The 26,233-nt window shown below is 47.3% G+C and overlaps 1 protein-coding gene across 2 annotated transcripts in view; it reads right to left on the reverse strand.

Annotated features, from left to right (window-relative positions):
• Nucleotides 1-26,233, reverse strand: part of GABRB3 (gamma-aminobutyric acid type A receptor subunit beta3) — an 887,545-nt gene that overhangs the window by 298,846 nt on the left and 562,466 nt on the right. The window contains exons 1-3 of one of the 2 annotated variants that reach the window (XM_069204277.1): nt 11,860-12,559; nt 10,993-11,084; nt 10,839-10,906 (exon numbers count right to left, since the gene is read on the reverse strand). In XM_069204277.1, the coding sequence (XP_069060378.1) occupies nt 10,839-10,906; nt 10,993-11,084; nt 11,860-11,942 (243 nt within the window). In that variant the 5' untranslated portion in view covers nt 11,943-12,559. Of the gene's footprint in view, nt 1-10,838; nt 10,907-10,992; nt 11,085-11,859; nt 12,560-26,233 lie in introns of those variants that run through there. The other variant, XM_069204276.1, reaches the window with a different exon arrangement.

Consider the following 26,233-nt stretch of genomic DNA (forward strand, 5'->3'; position numbering starts at 1 on the left):
TTGTAATGCACTTGACCCAAAATCGGGTCTCAAATTGTGTGATCCTAGGCAAATATTGTATTTTACAGTCGCCTTTTTCTTCATTCTAACATATGAGTGCATCTTCAAATATGTGAGTTCAGCATTTCTGCTGTAAAAAAATCCTCTTTTGTTTGATTAAATACACTAAATGTTTGCTTCATGTATAATAAATCTAGCCCACATCTAGGGTACACGTGATCTATGCATGACTTTCCTCTTAATTTACTAATAGCTTTGCCATTGGGCGGGAGTGTTTCTCATTTTATGTTTAAACACTCACTTTTACTAAATATAGTACTAAAGCATGATGTGGTAGCGCACTGTCATTTACAGACAATAAATTTCCAAGAAATGTCCAAAAACCTTCCCACTAACTTGCAGATTTACTGATAAAACTATATTGTGTATTAACAATAATCTGTGAACATTGGGTTTCAGAAAACATTTATGGTTTGCACTTCACCAAGTAAAGTGTTCTGACTTTTTTTTCATTCTATTAAATATGTTTTTCATCACACAGAAGTAGAAAAAAAGGTCTTTCACAGATATTGAAATATATTTTGAAATGTTTGTAAAGTTGACTTAGTTATATAAATGTTGTGTGTTAGGAAAAACCTGATACCAAAAGCCTTTCATTTCACATAGGTCAGACAGTTCACCTTACAAAATCCTGGAACTCTGCAGTCACAAGGAAAAGTATTTGCACCGTAAGAAGACAAACTGACTTTTGACCTCTGAACACACAGCAAATGTGACAAGAATAAGATTTAAAGGCATCTTTATTGCTAATTCAATTTCTGACTGAACAGAACACCTGTTATTTGTTCACTAGCCAGAAGGGTCGAGTGGAATCTAAAAATAGCTCGACCTCAAAAAAATAAAACTCATCATAGGGAGTGGCCAAGTAGATTTTTCAAGTCCTGGATCTGCATTGATTTGAGTTAACCTGAAAGAAGCCACCCGTCAAAAAGGATTCTATCCATTCGATCGCTTTTCTTCGTATACCCAATCAATCAAGTCCTTTAAGTAGTATTTTAAGATTGACTGTATTGAAGGCTGTGCTCAGGTCTAAAAACAGGAGTGAAGCTGCTCCTCCCTCATCCAGTTTGTCTCCCAGGAAATTGGTGCCCCCAAGCAATGTAGATTTGGTACTATAATCTGCACGAAAGAGCAATTGAGGACGGGGAGGAGGGAGGCATCTCCGTATTGGATGAAGTAAGTCATTGTGTTTTATAAGTTGTGTTAGTTGCAGATTCACATGTTTTTCTAGCAGTTTCGAAAATATGGATAGTAGGAATACGGGCCTATAACTGGACCATATTTGTGAATCGGCATTAGGCTTTTTAAAAAAAGGGGTAACTAAGGCCTTTTCCAGCAACTAGGAACTACCCCATTCAATAAAGATAGATTTAGAAGACGGCTAATTAGCTCTAGATTTTGTTGAGAGAGCTTGCCTAAAATATCAGGGGGGCACGGATCTAAAGAGGAGACAGATTTTACAGTCGATAATGCGAGCTGTGCAAAAGATAGATCCATAGATTCAAAGTGGGTATTTAGAGTACTATGGGTATCCATAAATTTGTGGGTCTTTCCTGGGGAAAGGAAAGTCTTCCTAGTGGCCTTGACTTTATTGATGAAAAAGTCAGATATGTCGTCACGTTGCAGTTGGGAGAGGGAAATATTGGGGGTGAGTTTGGATGAATCTGCAAGCATCTTCACTACCTTGTAGAGTGTCATAGGACAGTGTTTAGTTTCAGTAATTTTCTCAATAAAGTGAGTGGCTTTAGCTTGTCTACAATTTTTCTGATATGTTCTTAAGGCATTATTATAAATTATCTTATCACTTTGAAGATATGTTTTGAGCCACAATCTCTCTAACTGCTTACAAACTTTTTTCTCCTTATATAAGGAGTCTGTAAACTATGGTGCCGGGGCAATGATCTGGCGTACTTCTTACGGTTCCTAGGTGCCAGCATATCTGCTGAAGCTCTAAGCCAGTTGTCTATTTTAGTGCTGCGCTTTCGACTGTGTTATCTAACACAGGTATAGATTCTTCCAGCAGCATATTCATCTTCGAGCGTCCAGCTTGGCCCAGCATCTCCCTTGAGACGTGGGCCGTTAAACTCTTCTCAAGCGATTGGGCATCAGTTGAAAAAGGACAGGGGATGACTGAGTGATCAGACCATGTTAAAGGTAAAGGCATATCTGCCTAAATGGCATCCAGATATGATAAAATGAGATCTAATAGATGCCCTGCTGCATGAGTGAGAAGATGATTAATCAGATCTAACTCTAGAGCTAAAAAGCCTTCAATTAGTGACAGGCCGACCTTGTCTGTTTTTTCGTCCAAATTGAGGTTTAGGTCTCCCAGCACCGTACAATTGGCACATTTAAATATAACAGAGGACAGTTCCTCTAATAGCTAAGACACCCAATTTCTCTGCCCCTGGGGGGCAGTAAACATGAGTAAAACTGTAATCCCACCCCCTTTTTGACCTTCTGGTGCAGATGTGAAACACAATATCCAAGCGGCTGGGCTGCTACAATGTCCAGGCTGGAGGCTTCATTTAGCCAAGACTCCGAAAGGAACAATGCGTCAGGGTTGTGATCTAATAAGAAATCAGATAGATCTTGTTGGTGTTTTCCTAGGGATTGACAATTTAAGCTAAATAACGTAAAGGTTCTCCCTGGCAATCCTTTTAAGAGAGACTCTCTTTCCCGATGGCAAGGTTTTAAGAATTCCCCCGTGCCCCTAGTTACCATAACTGGGGAGGAGGGAGGCATCTCCGTATTGGAAAAATAAAAAGAGCAATGGCTACAGGTCATCACCTCTTCCTAAATGTTTATCGAATGCCTACACTACTTCTGTATCGGAGGACCTAGCCCAGCCAAGGAAGAGGAGTAGGTGCAAAAAAATGGAGGTTAAAGGTGCAGCCTCCCTGGCCGCATTCAGATGCAGACGGGTGCAGACGGGCATGCCTTAGGTGTGCCTGCTGAGCGTGGCTGCCACTAAATAGGCAGGCTGAGTTCATAGAAAATGGGTGGGAGGCTAGAGCACTAACCGCTCTCTCCAATGTAGTCCTTACTTCCTTGTTGTTGTTCCCTGTCTTATTACAAACCAACTGTAACGATATTAACACCACGTCTTCAAATTAAAAAACTCCACAATCAAATTCTCCTTATACCATTCCCTGTTTCATTACTCATTAAAAAATATTTTTAGCAAAAAATTAAAAACACTAAAAAGTATTACATTCTTAGTATTCTCAAAAAAAGTATCCTATTCACAGTTTACTTAAAATGGCAAGAATTATTTTGCAAAAACGACATTTATAGCTGCTCTCTCAGGTCATTCCCATACCCTTTCTTAGAGTCCTGCCCATGCCACGGCCGCCAATAAATAGACAGGCCGAGTTCAAAGAACACAGGTGGGAGGCTAGAGCACTCACCGCTCTCTCCAAAGTAGACCTATTTCTTTGTTGTTGTTCCTCATCTTATGACAAACTGTTAGAAATGGGGTCTTTGGTTGACAGTAAGGTTACTCACTGTTCAAGCAAGGACCCTCACTCTAGTCAGGGTAAAAGAGAATCACCCTCAGCTAAACCCTGCTTACCCCCTTGGTAGCTTGGCAGAGCAGTAGGCCTAACTTCAGAGTGTTAGGTGTAAAGTATTTGTACCAACACACACAGTAACTTAATGAAAACACTACAAAATGACACAACACAGGTTTAGAAAAAAAGAGAATATTTATCTACACAAAACAAGACCAAAACGACAAAAATCCACAATAAACAAGTCAAGTTATGAATTAAAAAGCAAAAAGAGTCTTTATGTAGTTTAAAACACACACTAACACTGTTAGCGTGAAAATGTACCTTGGGTGCGTCAAAACTAACCTCCCACGGGCAAGTGTGCGTCAAAAAGGGCTTGCGATGCGTCGATTCCACTCACGAGCGGGACCTAGCATTGTTTCTCCTTTCGTCCGGTCAGGCGCGTCATTCCTTCTCTGCGCAGGAGAGCGATGCGTCGATACAGTCAGCACTCTCGGGTCCGGGCAGGTCTTGCGTTGTTTTTACACGCCCAGCAGTACTTGTGTCAGAAATCCAGCCGCACAATGATTCAAAAACCATGCAGCATGAGTCTCGATCTCCGAGACTCCGTCAGCGAAGCTGCGCATCTCGGCTCCTGCTCCATGCGTTGCTTCTTCGGTCGCGTTTCCGGCAAGTGTCGATTTTCAGCTGCGGAGCCGGCGGTGCGTCGTTTCTTCAGCCGCAGATCGGAGTTGCGTCGATCTTTTCCCAGCATGACGCTCTGTGCGTGGATTTCCTTTTCTTTAGGCTGTCAGCTTCTCCTTTCAGGGTCTCAGGAACTGGATGGGCACCAGAGGGCAGAGTAGGAGTCTCTCCAGTGACTCCAGGTGCTGGCAGAGAGAAGCCTTTGCTGGCCCAGAGACTTCAAACAACAGGAGGCAAGCTCTAAATCAAACCCTTGGAGAGTTCTTCTCAAGATGGAAGGCACACAAAGTCCAGTCTTTGCCCTTTTACTCTGGCAGAAGCAGCAACTTGAGGATGGCTCTAGAAAGCACAGTCACAGACAGGGCAGCTCTTCTTCCTCCGCTCTTCAGCTCTTCTCCAGGCAGAGGTTCCTCTTGTTTCCAGAAGTGTTTCTAAAATCTGTGTTTTTGAGTGCCCTTCTTATACCCAATTTCTCCTTTGAAGTAGGCCTACTTCAAAGTAAAGTCTCTCTTGAATGTGAAGTCCTACCTTGCCGGGGCCAGGCCCCAGACACTCACCAGGGGGTTGGAGACTGCATTGTGTGAGGGCAGGCACAGCCCTTTCAGGTGTGAGTGACCACTCATCTCCTCCCTCTTAGCACAGATAGCTCATCAGGATATGCAGGCTACACCCAAGCTCCCTTTTTGTCACTGTCTAGTGTGAGGTGCAACCAGCCCAACTGTCAAACTGATCCAGACAGGGAATCCACAAACAGGCAGAGTCACAGAAATGGTCTAAGCAAGACATGCTCACTTTCTAAAAGTGGCATTTTTCAAACACACAATCTTAAAATCAACTTTACTAAAAGATGTATTTTTAAATTGTGAGCCCAGAGACCCCAAACTCCACATGTCCATCCGCTCCCAAAGGGAATCTATGCTTTAATCAGATTTAAAGATAGCCCCATGTTAATCTATGAGAGGGACAGGCCTTGCAACAGTGAAAAACGAATTTAGCAATATTTCACTTTCAGGACATATAAAACACATTACTATATGTCCTACCTTAACCATACACTGCACCCTGCCCTTGGTGCTACCTAGGGCCTATCTTAGGGGTATCTGACATGTAAGAAAAGGGAAGGTATAGGCCTGGCAAGTGGGTACACTTGCCAAGTCGAATTTACAATTAAAACTGCACACACAGACACTGCAGTGGCAGGTCTCAGACATGATTACAGAGCTACTTATGTGGGTGGCACAACCAGTTGCAGTCCCACTAGTAGCATTTGATTTACAGGCCCTGGCACCTCCAGTGCACTTTTCTAGGGACTCACTAGTAAATAAAATGTGCCAATCATGGATAAGCCAATTACGTACACATTTTGTAAAGAAGCACTTGCACTTTAGCACTGGGTAGCAGTGGTAAAGTGCCCAGAGTAACAAAAACAGCAAAATCAGAGCCCAGCACACATCAACAACCTGGGGAACAGAAGCAAAAAGTTAAGGGAGACCACGCCAAGGATGAAAAGTCTAACACAAACCAACACTTATAGATAATAATAACACCACGTCTTAAAATTTCAAAACTTCCCACTCAAATTCCACTTATGCCATTCCCCGTTAAAAAATATTTCAAATAAAAAATTTAAAAACACTAAAAAGTATTAAATTATTAAAAGTATTCAATTCTCCAAAAAAATTCTACTCACAGTTTACTTGAACCAGCAAGAACTATTTTGAAAAAACAACATTTATAGCTGCTCTCTTAGGTCATTCACGTACCGTTACTTAGCGTCCTGCCCGTGCTGCGGCCGGCATTATATAAGCAAGGCGAGTTCAAAGAACACAGGTGGGAGGCTGGAGCACTAACCGCTCTGTCCGATGCAACCCTCACTTCCTTGTTGTTCCCCGTCTTATTATAAACCAACACTCAAAGATATTAACATCAAGTCTTAAAATTACAAAACTTCACACTGAAATTCCCCTTATACAATTCCCTGTTTCATTCCCAGTTTCGTTACTCATTAAAAGATATTTCATTAAAAAATTAAAAACACTAAAAAGTATTAAATTCTTAAAAGTATTAAATCGCGAGCAGCACACTGTGCATCAAGGAGGCAAGAGAGCGACACAGGAGACAACCCCAGTGCTGGAGTGGACTTCCTGTGTCCCCGATCGCTGCTTAAACCTTAACTAATGCACAGTGCCAATTAAGGATGAGAGCAAGATGGCAAAACCACACACATGGTCTTCACAGACTATGCCTGACTCCCAACAGCTGTGCAGACTCCACAAGTGAGTGAACGATCAAGAAAGTCCTAAGAGTCACTGGCACCAGGGAATGGACTATTCACTTGTTTGAGAGAAGGTGCTCCTGGTTTGGGCCTGTTCCCATTGTGGCGCCTGTGGCTGCACCCACTGACCAGTTGCATTTGCACAACATCGTAGGAAGGTGGGCCATTACAAACACACACTCCTGAGTGAAGGCCTTGCTCTGGAGACGTTGTTGCCGCTATGCAAAATTAACTCCTGAATCCATTACCTTGCGTTCACTAGACACTGGGACTCTTTCACCTTTAGGAAAAAAACAGAGTGGTGGTTGCCAGTGACTGCGGTACTGAAGAAATGTCCTACCTGTCCCTGACACAGAAGTATGATTCCCCTAATTACAGTGAGCCTACTACACCTTTGAAATTATTTTAAGTCTGATACGTTTTTGCTTATTTTCCCTGCAGTACTTGTTACAGAATTCTGTGTCAACTGTCATGTTCATTTCGGTGCTATCTGCTTTTGGTGTAATAAAGTGCCTTTCTGTCTTACAAAGGATAAGCACTGGGTTACAATCATCATTGCATGCTATAACTGTTGAGCTCTGAGTGTTTACTCCCAAACCGATCAGATTTAAAGCTGGCTCCACTACCTTGAGGGTCAAGGGCTGAAACAGTCTACTTGGTGTTCACTCAGGAGTGCCATTGTAGGCAGGCCCCGAAGCAGCAGGTAAAAGACTTCTTCCATCATGGTTGTGGTCCGGTAACTCTTGCCTGCCTGAGGCTCCCATATTGGTACAGAGAGCACAGCAACATTATTGGGGATATTTTAAATCAAAAGTGCTTCTATATGTGTTTTGAATACACCTTCAACTTGTTTTATATTCCAATATAAAAAGAAACTGGGCTTATCACAAAAACAGAAATATATAAAGAAAATGAGGCAAACCAAGTAACCCCAGGAACCGTGTATGTAAATATTCTAAGAAATATATGGCCCCAAGGAGGGGGGCGGGGAGTGTGGCCCTTGACTCCCACGGCAACAGTTACTTCTAAAAAGAACCTTATAAACCTAAAAGGTCAAAGGAACTTAGGAATATGTCACTTTTATTCAATTGTTAACATGATTTAGCAAACTTAGGTGCTCCTCAGATAACGGCGCAGTAAAACATGATTAGTGTGAAAAGTGTCAAGTGTTACCTACAATATGTACAAATTGTGGTTAAAAATGTATAAGAGGGAGAGTGCACTTCTAGGGGACCCCTGCAGTACAGGTGTCCTGAAGCCACTCATTCCATTCTGAAATAATCCTCAAGAATTAATGTTGACATTTCGACTCCAAAAGGAGAACCAATCAATAGAGGGCCATCATCAGGACAAGAGTCATGTTTGTTCAGGTAGCACCCCCATCATAACAAAAATCAAGCTTTTCTTTGTGTTGCGTCCAATTCACAATCAATGATTTCTCCCAGAATCCGAGCCAAATTATTTCCTCTCGTCGCAGGTATATGTAAAATGAATCTTATTCAATGTGTGTTTTCTTTTACACATCCGTGGGAATTATTGTACCATTTGCAAAAACAACCCCCACGTCCACTACTCGCTCCGTAGATGGATGCCAACTGGTTTTGCATATGGTACAACAATTCACTCTAACTAATTATTACAGTCAACAGAAAAAAACGTATTTAAACAAGTTTCACAAAACGTATTATAAAGGGAACGCCACTCTGCATACATTAGTTGTGAATTCGGCTGTGGGTGAGATAACTATTTAAAACCCCAGTAACTTTCTCATATTTGAACGTACTGAAAGTCACTCAGCAAAAAAGAGCACTATAAACAAAGGATGCTGCTAAATGCTGTAATACGGAGGCACCATTTAACATCTGATGTGGTTTGATTTTTATTACAAGCAAAAATCGAAAAAGCCACAGCAATATCCTAACTGCGGACAAACTTGGAATCTTATGGTTTACCCACCAGGACAACGTTCAATGTACTCATGTAATTTTAACGACAACGTTTACCCATGGTCTCTGGGTCGTAGATTAATTATTCTGGTATTTCATACACTGAATACGCATAATGTAGTCTTTGAGTCTGTTACACACTGTATACCCTTGCTGCTTAAGCCTTGTTCTTTATATCGAGTCGACAACTGAATGAATTTGGACCATTTGGTGCTGTAATCTCAGTTGTGACACAGTAACAATTGTTTGATTGTCAATGCAAGATAGAATGTTTCTCTGACAATGCACACTTCTGTGAATCTTGTGGGCAAAGTATATGAATCACACATCTATACCTGGACACATATCAATAATACGTTCAAATAAAAAGTACACTGTCAAATAGGGGGTTCCCCTTATCCTTAAAATCAAAAGTATACAGGTTACACTTTTTTGTATTGCACGAATTTTCAAGACCGGGTTGGGCAAGTGAAACTCTACTGGGTGGTACTTATAATACAGCATACTATAAATGATTGTTCAATTTATCACGTGCCATTGCTAGACAAATGATTCTGACCAAGTGAAAAGGAATGCTAGATTGCTAAACGAAGGGATTAGATAGTGTCTTCAACAATCTGCGCCTTTGAAACATTAATTCCATTTGGCAACTGAATAAGTAATAAAGTACAAGCTCTTTAGGCCTATCACATGGAAAAACCAACTGCTAAAAGCAGATATAGTTTAGCTTTCTACGCCCGTGCGTTGGTGTGGTGTGATAATGGCTGCTGGGAAAAGCTCCCGGTAAATGCATTCCTGTAGGATTTCAGTTCAACGTTATGCTGATGAAACAGCATTCTTTAGCATCCTAAAAGTCACAAGATCGTGTGATGTGTTTCTTTGTTGTAATTGCTCCTGCGCATTCCTCACAGTTTCAGACTGAGTTATAAGTGCAAAAATGACCAGCAATTAGAGCACTTAATGCGGATTTCAATGTGATGAGTCAACTTGATGTATTCCGGAACACACTAGGTGCGGATTTACAGCTCAAATGTGATTTCGGATGTAAGTATTTCTGGTGTTTCCTTATTAATTTGAGTTTTCTTGTAAAATGTTTTTAAACATTTTCTAACTTTCTATAAATTCTATGTAATATTATTTGTTCCGAAAAGTCACGTCTGAGCACCGCCTAAACCTACGTCATACGATGTGTGCAGTTACCTCGGTTGCGTTTCGTGTTATTTACCGAATCGGCCTCTGATGCCTTTGAAAAGTCACAACCCTTTCAGCCGAACTTCGCGTAAAATTCCATTGACTAAGTTGTACTACCGTCAACGTGCTAGGTGATGAACCTGCAATGTGTACTTACTCGCTTTTAACATTGATACAACTGCAATGAAACGGGTTTACAAAACAACTAAACTGCAAACCAAACACTTACAACAGCAAATCCTACGTCGTACTGATATCCACAAGACTACATGACAGTGCGGAATTTCAAGACACTCCCACATGAACCATGTTGCTGGTTATCATCTTATCTAGTATTATATGTCGGAATAAGTTAATACAACTATAAGTGAGCACACTGATCATGTTCGAGGACAGAGTCTAGAATAAAGCGACTCATTTGCTTTGTTTCGATTTTAACCGTTAGTCTTCTAGAAACTCCGTAAAGAGGAGTCCGTGCCACTAATAATAGTGTAAATGCAATAAAACTTCCAGCTATCACTCAATATACACGAGTTCCTGGCGGGACGGCTCGGCGATTCCCAGGCACCAGATCAGCACGGTGGAGAGCTCCTCTGGAGATTCTCCTTTACGTTTTAATGGACACGTTTATCGCAAAGGCTGTTGCTAGCAAAAGCATCTCCATAGTACATTCAGATCTTGTCAGACAGACCTGTAGCAATATCAGCTACGCAGTTTCTCTTCTGCTTCAGAGATGTTTTAGATGCGTCAGCACACATGTTACAAGATCTGTACTTGAATGTGGGAAGAATAAAACTTTCATACTTGTCAGACTCGGCAGAAGTAACATTGAGCAGCAACTCCACTCCTGTTAGCGAGATGGGTGGGATGCATGTGCGCACACAACAAATGCCGTACTTTCTACCTAGCACCATTGAAAGCAAGAGCAAAAATAGGAGTCACCCACAAAACAGACGCGAGTCAGAATGCTATTTGGTAATGTTGCAAAATGTGCCCTTGTTTTATCGGCACGGATAATATATATCGTGACACCTATGCAAGCTTGTGATGTTAATGACGAATTCAGTAGTTTCTCGCAGAGAATAAGCAGGGGTTAACTTTAAAATAAGATTAAAACATGAAGAGAAACTTTAAAGAGACTTTGTACATGCACAAACTAAAGGTACTCACCATGTTGACTTCTGAAACCATGTCGATGCTGGCAATGTCTATGTTCATCCCAACTGCAACTGGCGGGCCTGCGGCAAAACACACTTTCATCAGATTTACCAGCACAACAACTCACCTTGAGATAACCACGTCTCGCAAAATATCCCGCTCTTACCCCCAAAGTCAGGTCGGAGGCGGATGTCGTAGCCTTTCAGCAACTTGTCCACGGTTTCCTTTACAAAAGACATATTCCCAGGGTCGTTGGCACTAAAGGGGCACGAAAGAGAAAGAGGCATGAGCTGAGACTGGATATGTTACATAGGTCAGGGGCAAGAACCATATATCTAGCCCATAGAGTTAGCTTTCCCAGACATCTCAAAGCCATATAGTTCATCAAAGTTACATAAGAAGGATTTGCGAAATCGGTGATGGATGATTAATAGAATAAATCATATTCTAAGGCGTTAGATTCCAGTTACATATTTAAGTAACGCTGAACACGGGCAGGGTGCGAGACTGACACCTACATTTGAACAGTGCTCGGAATGTCTACATTTCGAAGCACTGGGAACAGTGCAACGTAGTGTAGTCACGACCTGGGACGACAGTGCTTCCAAAACAAAGCTAGGGCATGTATCTAATTCGGAACAAGCAAGAGTATGTTGTGAAGAGAGCATCATGTGTACGATGAGAAGAAAATATAGAACAGCCGACAGCTTTCTGGGCTATCAATAATCCACCATATAGGCATTTCCAACAGGGTCTCCACACATCATTTCACCAGCCCAATGGACTTCAACTGAAAGATCACTTGGAATCCACACTACCATACAGGATGGAAATCAAGCTATGGCAAAAAGAGATACAAGAAAGATTAAACCACCATAGGTAGTGGATCCACATGCATGACTTGCCCGTGAGAACGGGTCGGCAGGAATCAGAGTGGATCCGATTGCCCGGGATAAGAGAGACTGCACGCACTGCTTCTGGAGTGAAAAGTCAGGGTAGGGGGTACGGGACAGAAGGCCTTGGTGTCCGATACCTGTTAGCGCAGCAGAGCAGAAGCAGCAGCAGGGCGGGGGCGCAGAGGAGCCCGGAGAGCCGCCCCCCGCCGGAGCCCCGCATCCCTTCGCTGCTGCCTCCTCCTCCTCCAGCGCCAGCCGGGGACTAGGGAACCCGGCGCAACATCCAGCAGTGACCGAGCTCTGTCTCTTTCCAAGCCGGTCTGGGGTCCTGGCCCACTCGCTATTCTATGGATTCAGAGCGAGCCCTCCGGGAAGCGGCCGCATGTCTTCTCTGTGTCTGCAGGCGCAGACCTCCCTCTGTGGACGAACAAGACCCACGCAGTGGTACAATAGGCAGGCTCACGAACGTACTTTCACACGCGTCGCTCTACATGTCTCCGGCACTGAGAGAGAAAGCGGGAAGGGATGCGAGGGGAGTATGATCCGCACCGCCCGCTTTTTCCTAGCGGCCACCGTCTGCGTGCAGCGTGCGCCTGTTGGAGCGCCGCGGCCGCTCTAGCCTGCGAGGGTTTCTATTGGGCGGGAACAAGTAAACCCGATCAACAATTGCGGCCCCAGCTCTAAGCGCGGCCCACTTAGCTCCTGTCTGTACTGAGAGGCGTCTGACCCCAGCCGGGACATCCCCGCGGATTTATTATTTATTTCAGAATCCCATTGTTATGGTGTGATTTACAGTGGGAGGGGACGAGCCTGTGCCCCTCGATGACTGTCGGCGGCAGGCGTCACGGCGACGGTAGGGAGTCCTGTCCAGCAGGCGTGACGCAGATTGGAGGAAGCCTGTCCGTTGGGGTGGGGAGGCAGTGAAGGAGGGCTGTCAGCCACCTTGAGTGAAAGGGAATGAGGAGTACAGTCGGAAACCCTGACACCTCCAACCTGCTTCATTCACACCCTTAAACAATATAACTAAACCGCAATAAAACGAGGCTCCTCGAAGCAGCCTTGTAAGTGTATAACCTTTTATAGTAATTATGTAAATCTCATTTGTTTGTATGAGATAAGTCTCGTATTACAAAACGAAAAACATATTTAGAACGTGGAACACAACGTTGCTGTGAGTGTGTCTCCTTTATTCCGTATACGAGGCTATTGGCTAAGTATGGTCATTTAGCTTTACTTAGTGTTCTTCTTTAGGTAAAAATACAACCATAGCTCGTGCATTGCCTAAAAATGTCCGTGCTTCGAGACAGTATTCTAACCTTGTAGCCTAAATCATAGTATTTGAAGGGAATGCATAAACCTTCAAGAGGTCCGCTATCGCACCCGTGGTCAAGTGCAAACAATTCGGCATCGTATATAGCTTCGGGAATTAGTTTCTCACTGACTGCACTTTAGAGTGGCATGAGCGAGTAACTCCTGTAGGTAGTGTCAAATATTCTCAGGGGGTTTACAGTTCCCTTTAACGCGTTTGGTGCGCATTATGGAACAGTTCCGTCATGCGGACCGGTGGGTATGTGCAGAGAATGGAACCATTTCGCCCTTGCACCCGCTTACATGGGAAGTGCTGGTGCACCGCCTGTGGGCAGCCCACTTTCTCCCCAACAGGAGATGGCAGTAGAAGTGCTTCTTATGCCACCCCCAATCGCTCTGTCGGCGCAAGCTTGCCGGAGTCCATGCCAAAGTCATCTGATGCAGTAGGGATTGCCCTGGAAGCCATTTGTTTCCAGCGCATCCAGGAAGAGGATGCAAAGGTGAGTCCTCCTGGAGCGGGGTAGGCATTTACAGATGCGGGGTGAAAGCACTTTTCCCCTGAACATGTAACCATTAGATAGAATAGAAGGAACCACGGCACATCCAAATATTCAAAATAATGCGTCCATTTTCTTGCGATAATGGCATTACTCCTAGTCCTACTCCCTTGCCTTCCTTTAAACCAATGAGGCTTCCTGCCTCCCACTAGACCCTCCCCTTCCCTTTTAAACCCCCCCCCCACCCCTACCCCCTCCTGTACAAAAACCAAGCCCAAGCAGCAACTCAGACAGTCCGTACCGGGAGGGCGGGAGGGAACGGAAAGGAAGGCGAGGGAGTAGGACTAGGAGTAATGCCATTATCGCAAGAAAATGGACGCATTACCTCCCGTCCCTCCCTCGCCTTCCATTAAACCAATGAGACATAGCAAGAAGCACACAGGAGACGGACACTGAGTTGCAAGAAGTTCAATATCATGCACAAAGGCCACCAAAACCCCACCCCTAAGACCTCATAGAGGATAAGACCCGGTGAACCAATACCGACTCCATACAACCCAAGTCCGACCGGCCAGAATGCCGAACGAAAGCCAAAGGCGAGGCCCAAGTGGCGGCCCTGCAAACTTCCACCACTGAAATCCCCTGAGACTCTGCCACCCAAGCCGCCATACCCCTGGTAGAACGACCCCAAACCCCTTGATGAGGAACAACCCCCATCAAGGAAAAAAACAAACAGAATCAATGATCTCACCCCCTGACTCAAGGAAGCCGTGGAAGGCATCTCCGCTACGGGCCGGCCCAAAATTTACAAAAAGCGAATCACCCTTACGGAAAGGAGCCACCACCCTCAGGCACTCCAACAAAGCCCTGCGTACATCCAACAAAAGCAAACGAACCACCTCCACCAAAGCGGGATTCGGACAAAAGGAAGGAAGGATGACCTCCTGGCGAGCATGAAAAGAAGAATTGACTTTCGGGATAAAAGAAGGTACCGGAACCAGAACCACCCGATCCGGAAAAACTTCCCAAAAAGGAAAGGAACAGGCCAAGGCCCCCAATTCTACTAAACGGCGAGCCGAAGCAATGGCCACCAAAAAGAACGTCCTTAAGGAAAGAAGACGTAAACACAGTCCCCCAGAGGTTTAAAAGGATAATCCATTAAAACCTCCAATACCAAAGAAAGATCCCCTGAAGGAAAAGAACGTACAGGGCGAGGAAACAAATGAAAAAGCCCCTGAAAAAATCCCGGCAACAAACGACCCTTAACCGGAAGGCTGCGCCACGGACCTCAAAATGCCTGAATAGCCGCCCACTGTACCAGCAGAGACACCCCAGACAACCTCAACTGTGCACCGTCCTGCAAGACCTGCATCACATCAAAGAGAGACGTGCCGGTAGGATCCAATACATGCCTCAAGCATCAAGAAGAAAAAAACCTACCACAGCCTACCCTAAGAAAGTAAAGTGGAACGCCGCCTGGAACCCAGTAAAGTAGAACTTAAAGCCACTGGCACCCCCAGACCCGTCAAACCTCGGCGGGCCATTCCTAGGCAGTCAAGTGTAACCTCCCCTAAGACCTCAACGAGAGGCCGGGAAACTCCAGGGGAGACGGACACAGAGGAAGAGGCCACATCCGACCGGATGCCCTCAGCCGCAGCAATGGGAACCAATTCGCCCTAGGCCAATAGGGAGAAATCAGGACAACCCTGGCCCCCAGAAGCCGCACCCTTAACAGCAAAGGCCTGAGTAGCTGAAACGGCGGGAACGCATACAAAATGCCCCTCGGCCAAGGACACGACATCCCGTCCACCTCCCAGGCTTGGGGACACCGAAAACCGGGAGCCGAAGTGACCGAGCTACGCGTTTATCTCGGACGCGAACACATCCAGCACTGGAAGACCCCAGAGCCGAACCAGATGAAGAAACAGTGAACTCTGGATGGAGAAAAGTTGAGAGGAAGTAACACAATGCCCGAACGTATGCAGCCCTGAGAGCAGAAACCCACTCCTGAGCCCACACAAAAATCTTCCAGGCCAGACCGAACAAAGCCCTAGACCAGGTCCCCCCATGAAGTATGACATAAGCCCTGGCCACTACGTTGCCCGAACAAGCACCGCAGAACCACCAAATGACCTTGCAGCCGCAATCATAGAAAAGCACAGAGGGCCGTCTGTACCACAACCATCCACACCATGGACCGGAGCACCACAAACTTCTTCACTGACACTGCCACCAAGCCAAGAAGAGTCCGAAACTGAGACCCCAGAAAAACCAGATCCTGGGATGGGACTAAACCGACAGCCCCCCGTTGATTAAAAAAAACGTGGTTCTGCCGGACACCAGAACTTGGGCAACCTGCTTCCGAAATAGGGCCTGCGAGGTAGAACGGAGCAAATGTCGTCCAGATATGGATGAGTAAACACCCCTTCTGAATGTAGCAAAGCCACCAGGGGGGCCAGTACCGTCGTAAAAATCTGAGGAGAAGTCTTGCGGCCGAACGGCAGAACACAAAACGGACAGTGCACCCGACCCACAGCAAACCTCAGGAACTTTTGAGAGGATCTTGCCACAGGCACGTGTAGGTAAGCATCCTGCAGATCCAGTGACACAAGAAAGTCCCCTCGTCTGACCAATGGAACAATAGTCTGAATGGACAGCATGCGGAAATGCACTGTCCTGATCCAGGTATTCACCTCCTTTAGATTGAGCACAGGCCGAAATCCCCCTGAAACTTTCTGTACAAGAAACAAGACCAAATAAGTGCCCTGACCCCGTTCGTCTAGCGGAACGCGGGAAATGGCCCCTTTGACCAGTAAGCCACGCACTCCGTTCAACAATGCTCTTCTCCGTGACCCCCCTGAAGGCAGAGGTGTGGGACGTACCCCTGAATCTGGAGGAACCACAACAAAATCTATGACATAACCATTGGTCACAATGTCTATTACCCAATGATCGTTTACACTGTCCTCCCAAGCTGACAGAAAGTGACTCAGTCTTCCCCCAACCGGCCCTCTGCCAGGCCCACAGTGATTGTCAGGACCCTTTCTTGAAACCACCCCGGGTCGCAGGAGCAGACTTCTTAGGCGAAAAACGCGGCTGAAAACGTCGTTTCCTGAATGAAAAGGATTTAGCAACCCTAGTAGGAGAAGATCTGGAATGCTTCTTCCACCCTTCACCCGAAGAAGAACCCCCTTTATAAGGTAAGGCATGCTTCCTCTCCTTAAATGCCTTGGAAAGCATGGACGGCAATTGCCCACCAAATAGGTTACGGCCTTCAAACGGCAGTCTCAACAAGGCCGCCTTCTCCCCTGGATCAGCCTTCCAGGAACGCAACCAGAGGGACCTACGAGCCCCAATCAAAGCCCCAGAAGCCAGAGCCGAAGTACGGACCACATCTGAAGACACATCTGCCAACAACCAGGCCGCTGCCCCATACCAGCCAGGAGCTCCGAACACTCTGCCCCATCCTGAACAGCCACTGCCAGTTCATCCAAGTCCTGCACCAACGACTGGGCCGCAGAAGCCGAAGAAATACCTGCCCTCAGAGCCAGATTCTCAGCCGCAAAAAGCCCTCTTAAGCCCTGAATCCACCCTACGGGCCGTGGCATCAGCAGGCACACAATCCTCCGGATTGACAGCTGTTTTGCCAATCAGGGTAGCCAAACGTGAATCCAGGAGGACCGAGGGAGGCCATACCTCCTCACCCTAAAGTAAAGAACGTATCTGAATGAACCGTGGAACCTGAGCCATATCCACATCCTCCACTCCCAAAACACCATATCCTTCACAGGTCCCCGAAAAGGCATGGAAAATTCAGACAGCGTCTGATATCGTGGAAATAAGTGAGAGCCAGCGTTGGCAGGACTAAACACAGGAAACCCTTACATGTGCCATCACAACCCACATCACCTTCCTGGAGCCAAAATCACCCCCAGAGGACGTAGATGGAGCATCCCCTCACATTCTCAGAGGAGGACTTCCCTGCAATTGCAGGAGAATGGGTAGCCCTAGCCCCACTAGGCCAGGCCATCCCCGCATGAAGAGCTCTGGAAACAGCCCCCTCGAACATCTCATGCACCTCCTCCCTGGACATGATGGGCGCAGCACCACCACCCTGAATCAGGGGGCTCCCAGGAGTGGAAATGCCATCAGCACCACCCTCCTTTGAGGAGGAAGAAGAAATTATCCTCATAAGAATTTTTAAGGGTGTAGGCGGGAGTCGTACCACTGTACACAGGTAACCTGCTGCACCAAAGGTACTTGACCTTGCCACTGAGCTCTAGCACCTGGATTCCGGCCATTAACTGAATCTGTAGGCACGATCTCATCCACAGATAAAATATACAGGGCCCAGGAACAATATCCCAGAACCAATCCAAATAAAGGATAAAACAAGAATTTCAGTCAAAATGCGGGCAGAACGCCCGTCTTACCCGCACAGAAACCCAAAAACACTCTTCGGCATCCCTCCACGGCGAAGAAAAAACCGGAACTGAACGCCCCAGCCACCAAGAGCCGGCTGACCCCGTCAGCCGCCTCCCAGGACGCGTCTTACGAGCAGCCCCGCCTGCTCAGAAAAGACGCGCCCGGCCGAAGCACACCTCGCGGAGCTCCACTTCCCGAGGAGTGCATCCAACGATGACCTCCAGGCCCCGCCGTGAAGGTAAGTGAAAATGGAAAGTCTAGCGTGGGCTAGACAAAAAGAACAGGAGGGGGTAGGGGTGGGGGGGGGGGTTTAAAAGGGAAGGGGAGGGTCTAGTGGGAGGCAGGAAGCCTCATTGGTTTAAAGGAAGGCGAGGGAGGGACGGGAGGTAATGTCCTTTATCCTTCCTTTTAGTTATCCGTTGAAAAACATCAGCCACAGTGTTCAATGTGGAGACAGCCGACATGTGTTTCGTCGTAACAACGACTTTTTCAAGGCTTGCTGATATAGTATATGGTTTTCAAAGTGTGCCATTTATGTCCATATTGCGGCATTTAGAGTGAAGAGTCCTTTCCTATACGAAGGTACTCCATGTTGAGTTCTGAGGTGCACTATAAGACTAAATCAATAGTCGCACATGCTGTGAGCTATACACGTGCACGGACTACCTTACGGACTTACTATGGTCCAGGTGCAACTATTGATTTAGTCTTATAGTGCACCTCAGAACTCAACATGGAGTACCTTCGTATAGGAAAGGACTCTTCACTCTAAATGCCACAATATGGACATAAATGGCACACTTTGAATACCATATTGTTGGACTTTTTGCCTTACGCAGGGTCATCCCCAGTCTTTTTGCCTCCTTCCTCCTGGTTTTTCTGACATCTCGCTGATGGCTCTAGGACTCTGAGCACTTCATCACTGCTGACCAGTGCTAAATTGCAGGTGCTCTCCCATCTAAAGTTGGTATGATTGGCTTATACCTAATTGGCATATTTAATTTACCTATAAGTCCCTTGTACAGTGGTATCTCTATTCCCAGGGCCTGTAAATTAAATACTACTAGTGGGCCTGCAGCGCTGCTTGCGCCACCCACTGAAGTAGACTTTTAAACCTGTCTCAGGCCTGGTAGCGCAGGGCCTGTGTGCGCAGTTTTCTGCCACAGGGACCTGGCATCTAAACTTACTTGCCAGGCCCAGGACTCCCCTTTTACTACATGTAAGTCACCCCTAAGGTACGCCCTAGCTAGCCTTATGGGCAGGGTGCCATGTATGTAGAAAGGCAGGACATGTACCATATTGCATGGCCTGTCCTGGTAGTGACAAACAGCCTAACTTGGTGTCTCACTGCTGTGAGTGCTGCCTTCTCATAGGATTGCATTAGAAATGCCCTGCCTTAAGTGTAAGGGATATTGTCTGATTTATGAGGGGTAGCGTAGGCGTGTTTGGTATGGTTGTGATGGTGATAATAAATACTGCTTACTGGTGTGGGTGTATTTTTTATTACTATCACAGAAATGCCACTTCTAGAAAGTGCGCATTTATCTGTACTTATGACTCTGGTGTTTTGCAGCTTGACTCCAATCCACGTCTGGGCAGAGTGACAGTTGGGGCTTTGTGCATACTTTTCAGACAGCCTGTACACAGGGAGGGTGGAGGTGTCACAGAGGTCCATCTGCATACTGAATAGTCTTCCTGGGCTGAGAGAAGGGAGAGGCGGGGCACACCTGCATTTGTAAAGACTGTGCCCTGGCCTCACACAATAGGGTCGTTAACCCCCCACTGATGTTTGGAGCCTGTGCTGAAAGGAGAGAGGGGGCACTCCCAGAACCAGTTGTAACTGGCTGGAACCTCCTCTCCCTACCATTGTAAAACACTGTAAGAACTGACTATAAGTACAGGGGAATTTTCCCCACAATTTGAACACTCTTGGAAATTGAACCTGGACACAAGACGCTGCTGAATGGACTCACCAGGAAACCGCCTTGGACTGCTGCTGCTGTGCTAACCTGTGACCTGCCTTGTCACTAGGAGGAACTGCCATCTTCTGCATCCCTTGTGCTGGCCTGTAGCTGGACCCACCAGCCTTGTGCTCCTTCCTGCTTCATTGTTCCAAGGGGCAGGGTGCCGTGGCCCCTACCCCCTGTAACTTTTCCCTGCACAAGGAGTGCTGCCTTGATATCCCCTTTGCGCTGAGAGAGCGCTCTTCTGTGCCCTCAGGCACTTCAAGGCACCTGTTTCATGCTGGAATCACCGCCGCAACCCGGGCTATAAGTATGGCCTTAGTGCTTTGAAAAGCGCTTCCTGGATGGCCCCCAGTAATCACTGTCCCCGGAGGGGCCCGTCAATGGTCTAGAGGAGGTGCGTGCCGCCCTCTTCTCCTCAAAAGGATGTCAGAGGCCCCCATTTTGCTCATAGGAGCGCCGGGGGCCCCATTGTTCATCTTCTAGGCACTGGAGGTGCCTTCATCAAGCCAGGTTCTGTTAAAGGAACAATATATAGAACATAAGTTCTTACTAGAGACTTCGTCTGATTTATATGTTGCCTACCTGTTTTTGATGGTGTTTCATAGGCATATGCAAATGTTCCTTTTATGGGCATGACTTGCTAATATGTTTCCCTAACTTGCCATATTTTTTCTGATGTTCCTACTATGGGCGTTTTATGATATTCTTATGACAAGTTTTCTAATGTGATAACGTGTTTCCTGACTACTGCTTATGTTGCAGAATACTGAGTAACCTGTGTGTTATGTGTGACTACTGCTAATTTGCAGAGTAACTAATGTGTAACATTCTGACAACTGCTAAGGTAGCAGGATAGTACTGATATGTGATGTTTGGTCTGATAATTGCGTTGTGTACAATACAGTATATTTTCATATAATCTGGTGTTGTGTTTCCTTTGTGGTGGGGATATTGCGTCACGTGTGTTGTGCAAACGCTTTACACATTGCCTCCGGGTTAAGCCTGACTGCTCGTGCCAAGCTACCAAGGGGGTGAGCAGGGGTTATCTTGGACGTGTAACTCCCTTGCCCTGACTAGAGTGGGTAAGTTCTGCCTGGCTGAGGTGCATACCCTAGCCAACCAGAAACCCAATTTCTAACTTTGGTTGTCAGCGGTGAGGATAGGACTTGCGCTTGCACAATACCGTTGTGACTCATTATTTCACTACAAGGATTGCGTTTAGACCATCACATGTTTGGCTTCTCTTAACTTTCTCTCTTTGGTCATTTTTCCTGTTTTCAGTTCTCACGCTTGGGTATTGTGGTTGTCACATTTGAGTTATTTGTACGTTTTCAAGATGGGGCTTACCTTTGATTTAGAGGACCTGCCGTTTTACACCCAGGAGGAATTAGAGGGATTCTGTAGAGAGAGAGGGCTACCTGTTGAAAGGGACCTCAGGAGATCTCAGAATTTCTTTGAAAGGTTTGTGACATATACCCAGGGAGGGAGTATGCTTAGGGGGTGCCCAGAGGATCCTGAGTGTAGCGAGGGTTCCCAATGGGAGGGCTCCCAGACCTCATCCCTAGAGAGTGGTAGAGAGACTGATCAGGAGGGTGAGAATGACCGGTTGGGGATGCCAGTTGACAGGGAAGGCCCCAGTGATAGGGAGTCCCTTGCTGGGTCCAGTGTAAGAAGCAGGGCTACCTCTCATTCCTTGACGCCTGATGAGCTAAAAGATAGGTGGGAAGAGAGGGACCTGAAGTTACAGTTAGCGCGCCTAGCTGTTGAGGAGAGAAGGGCTGAGGTAGAGAAGGCCTTAGTACAGGAGAGGATGGCAGAGGCGGAGAGGGCCTTTGCCAGAGAAAGACTCGCTCTAGAGCGCAGTCTGAAGGTTCTGGACTCACCAGCGCTGCAGGTGGAGTCCAGTGGTGGCAGCAATGTAGAGTGCTGCAGCAAAGATGTTCCTCGCATACCCATAGATCTGGTACCTAGGTTCCAAGAGGGGGGTGACATACGTCAGTGGTTAAAGGAATATGAGAGGGCTCTGGTAGAGCGCAGGATCCCTGAGAAGGATTGGGGAACTGACCTAAGGAGCTTTATTCCTGAGGAAGGGAGGGATGCCCTACTGACTCTAGAAGAGAGTGACAGGGAGGGGTACCCCACTGTGAAGAATGCACTGATTGTGAAGTATGGTTTTTCCCCTGAGGAATACAGAAAGAGGTTTAGGGGCGGTAAGAAACTGTCCCACCAGTCTTGGGGGGAGTTTGTGGAGGATTGCTGCATTGCAGTAGATGGATGGGTGAAGAGTAGCACAGTAAACAATTTTGAAGGGCTGTTTAATCTGATTGTCAGAGAGCACCTGCTTCGTTGTTGTTTTTCAGAGTTACGCCAACACTTGTCAGTGTGTGAGCTCTTTGACCCCAGGGAGCTTGCAAGGGAGGCAGACTTCTGGTTGCGTACCAGAGGGTCTGGTGTGGCATTAGGGGGTGTTCCTAATGAGAGTGGTCTAGGTGTTTCCCAACCAGGTGTGGTGGGAAAGGCTTGTGTCCCAGGTAGGTCCCAGTGTATTGGGGCGGGTAAGGCACCCCATGTCCGGTCTCAGAGGAGAGGGAATGGGGTTGGGCTGAGGCCCAGGGTACCCGAGCTCCAGTCCCAGGTCCTGGAGGGTTCCATGAGTGAACGCCAGGAGGTGAGCCTACCCTGTGCCGTAGGGCCAGCTGTTCAGAAGGATCCCATTTTGTCATTAGGACGTGGGCGGGTGGCTGGTGATAGCGTTCCGCCGGTCCTGGTGTCTGGTAGTCTCGCTCTACAGCAGAGGAGGCGGAAATCCAGGCATAGGGTTGAGAGGGGGCTGCGGGCCCCAGTGGACAACCTGGAGGGTCAGGGGTCAGCTCTGAGAGCAGAGCCCCCCAGGAATGACCTTGGTGGGACCATTTCTGGGCTGGGGGGATCCAGACTCTGTCAGATGGGCAGAGGTCAGGAGACATGCGCCAATCAGACTCTTGTGTGGCCCTTGGGGAAGGTGTTCCCCTGGTGGGGGGTAGGTGTGCCCCCCAGGAAGTCCTGGTGCGCCAGGCAATGATTCAACCGCAGGGTGGTGACTCTGGGTTGGATGATCAGGTTCAGGGGGTAAACTCTGACCTGATGGGGAGGAGGTGTGCTCCCAAGGAAGTCCTGGTGCGCCAGGCAGTGGTTCAACCGCAGGGTAGTGACTCTGGGTTGGATTGCCAGATTCAGGGGGTAAGTTCTGATCTGGTAGGGGGTAGGTGTAATCCCAAGGAAGTCCTGGTTCGCTGGGCAATGGTCCAGTCTAAGGGTGTCGTCCCTGGACTAGATAGACAGGTTCAGTGGGTAAACTCTGACCTGGTTGGGGGGGCGGTTAGTGTGCTCACCCCCGTGTGAAACTTCTGGTGGCTTCTCCCGAGGTGGGGAGACGCAGGACTCTGGAAGTGGGGTTCAGGGAGGGGGAAGCCCGCCCCGGACCCCGGTGCAACCCAAGGGTGTCATCCCTATGTTGGGTGGTCAGTCGCCAGGTAGTGATCCTGGGCTGGCGAGAGAGTTGTGCAGGGCTGCTGTACCCAGCACCCTGGCAAGTGTGAATTCTGGTGATACCCCTCCTAGGAGAGGAGGGCGGAATCCTAGACAGAGGGGTAGAGGGAGGAGAACCTCGCCTCTAGCCCCTGTATAACCTATTGGTGTGGACCCTAGGTTGGTGGATCAGTGGCAGGGTAGAGCCCCTGAATTGATTGGAAGTGGAGTGGAGACAGGTTGCTTTGCACCTGGGGCTACCGCCCCCCACTCATTATGGTTTGAGAGACCAGAGGCCCCTAGATGGCCTGGGGCCTGGTTCTGGCCATTGGCAGCTAGAGAACCACCGTGGGTTGGTCTAGGCTGCCTGGGAAGCATTAACAGAGAGATCCAAGTGGAGTCAGGAAGGCGTAGAACTGGAATATGCCCCTGCTGTTGTGGGCCTGGGTCCTTGTTCTATCGCCCCAATCAGGGAAGTACATCAAGGTATTGATTGTTCTCCCCTGGCTTTTGGCTGGTAGGGGGTTGTGTTGGACTTTTTGCCTTACGCAGGGTCATCCCCAGTCTTTTTGCCTCCTTCCTCCTGGTTTTTCTGACATCTCGCTGTTGGCTCTAGGACTCTGAGCACTTCATCACTGCTGACCAGTGCTAAAGTGCAGGTGCTCTCCCATCTAAAGTTGGTATGATTGGCTTATACCTAATTGGCATATTTAATTTACCTATAAGTCCCTTGTACAGTGGTATCTCTATGCCCAGGGCCTGTAAATTAAATACTACTAGTGGGCCTGCAGCGCTGCTTGCGCCACCCACTGAAGTAGACTTTTAAACCTGTCTCAGGCCTGGTAGCGCAGGGCCTGTGTGCGCAGTTTTCTGCCACAGGGACCTGGCATCTAAACTTACTTGCCAGGCCCAGGACTCCCCTTTTACTACATGTAAGTCACCCCTACGGTACGCCCTAGCTAGCCTTATGGGCAGGATGCCATGTATGTAGAAAGGCAGGACATGTGCCATATTGCATGGCCTGTCCTGGTAGTGACAAACAGCCTAACTTGGTGTCTCACTGCTGTGAGTGCTGCCTTCTCATAGGATTGCATTAGAAATGCCCTGCCTTATGTGTAAGGGGTATTGTCTGATTTATGAGGGGTAGCGTAGGCGTGTTTGGTATGGTTGTGATGGTGATAATAAATACTGCTTACTGGTGTGGGTGTATTTTTCATTACTATCACAGAAATGCCACTTCTAGAAAGTGCGCATTTATCTGTACTTATGACTCTGGTGTTTTGCAGCTTGACTCCAATCCACGTCTGGGCAGAGTGACAGTTGGGGCTTTGTGCATACTTTTCAGACAGCCTGTACACAGGGAGGGTGGAGGTGTCACAGAGGTGCATCTGCATACTGAATAGTCTTCCTGGGCTGAGAGAAGGGAGAGGCGGGGCACACCTGCATTTGTAAAGACTGTGCCCTGGCCTCACACAATAGGGTCGTTAACCCCCCACTGATGTTTGGAGCCTGTGCTGAAAGGAGAGAGGGGGCACTCCCAGAACCAGTTGTAACTGGCTGGAACCTCCTCTCCCTACCATTGTAAAACACTGTAAGAACTGACTATAAGTACAGGGGAATTTTCCCCACAATTTGAACACTCTTGGAAATTGAACCTGGACACAAGACGCTGCTGAATGGACTCACCAGGAAACCGCCTTGGACTGCTGCTGCTGTGCTAACCTGTGACCTGCCTGGTCACTAGGAGGAACTGCCATCATCTGCACCCCTTGTGCTGGCCTGTAGCTGGACCCACCAGCCTTGTGCTCCTTCCTGCTTCATTGTTCCCAGGGGCAGGGTGCCGTGGCCCCTGACCCCTGTAACTTTTCCCTGCACAAGGAGTGCTGCCTTGATATCCCCTTTGCGCTGAGAGAGCGCTCTTCTGTGCCCTCAGGCACTTCGAGGCACCTGTTTCATGCTGGAATCACCGCCGCAACCCGGGCTATAAGTATGGCCTTAGTGCTTTGAAAAGCGCTTCCTGGATGGCCCCCAGTAATCACGGTCCCCGGAGGGGCCCGTCAATGGTCTAGAGGAGATGCGTGCCGCCCTCTTCTCCTCAAAAGGATGTCAGAGGCCCCCATTTTGCGCATAGCAGCGCCGGGGGCCCCATCGTTCATCTTCTAGGCACTGGAGGTGCCTTCATCAAGCCAGGTACTGTTAAAGGAACAATATATAGAACATAAGTTCTTACTAGAGACTTCGTCTGATTTATATGTTGCCTACCTGTTTTTGATGGTGTTTCATAGGCATATGCAAATGTTCCTTTTATGGGCATGACTTGCTAATATGTTTCCCTAACTTGCCATATTTTTTCTGATGTTCCTACTATGGGCGTTTTATGATATTCTTATGACAAGTGTTCTAATGTGATAACGTGTTTCCTGACTACTGCTTATGTTGCAGAATACTGAGTAACCTGTGTGTTATGTGTGACTACTGCTAATTTGCACAGTAACTAATGTGTAACGTTCTGACAACTGCTAAGGTAGCAGGATAGTACTGATATGTGATGTTTGGTCTGATAATTGCGTTGTGTACAATACAGTATATTTTCATATAATCTGGTGTTGTGTTTCCTTTGTGGTGGGGATATTGCGTCACATGTGTTGTGTGTGTTGTGCAAACACTTTACACATTGCCTCCGGGTTAAGCCTGACTGCTCGTGCCAAGCTACCAAGGGGTTATCTTGGACGTGTTACTCCCTTGCCCTGACTAGAGTGGGTAAGTTCTGCCTGGCTGAGGTGCATACCCTAGCCAACCAGAAACCC

Source organism: Pleurodeles waltl, chromosome 8, assembly GCF_031143425.1.
Source record: "Pleurodeles waltl isolate 20211129_DDA chromosome 8, aPleWal1.hap1.20221129, whole genome shotgun sequence".
In the NCBI taxonomy this organism is placed as follows: domain Eukaryota; kingdom Metazoa; phylum Chordata; class Amphibia; order Caudata; family Salamandridae; genus Pleurodeles; species Pleurodeles waltl.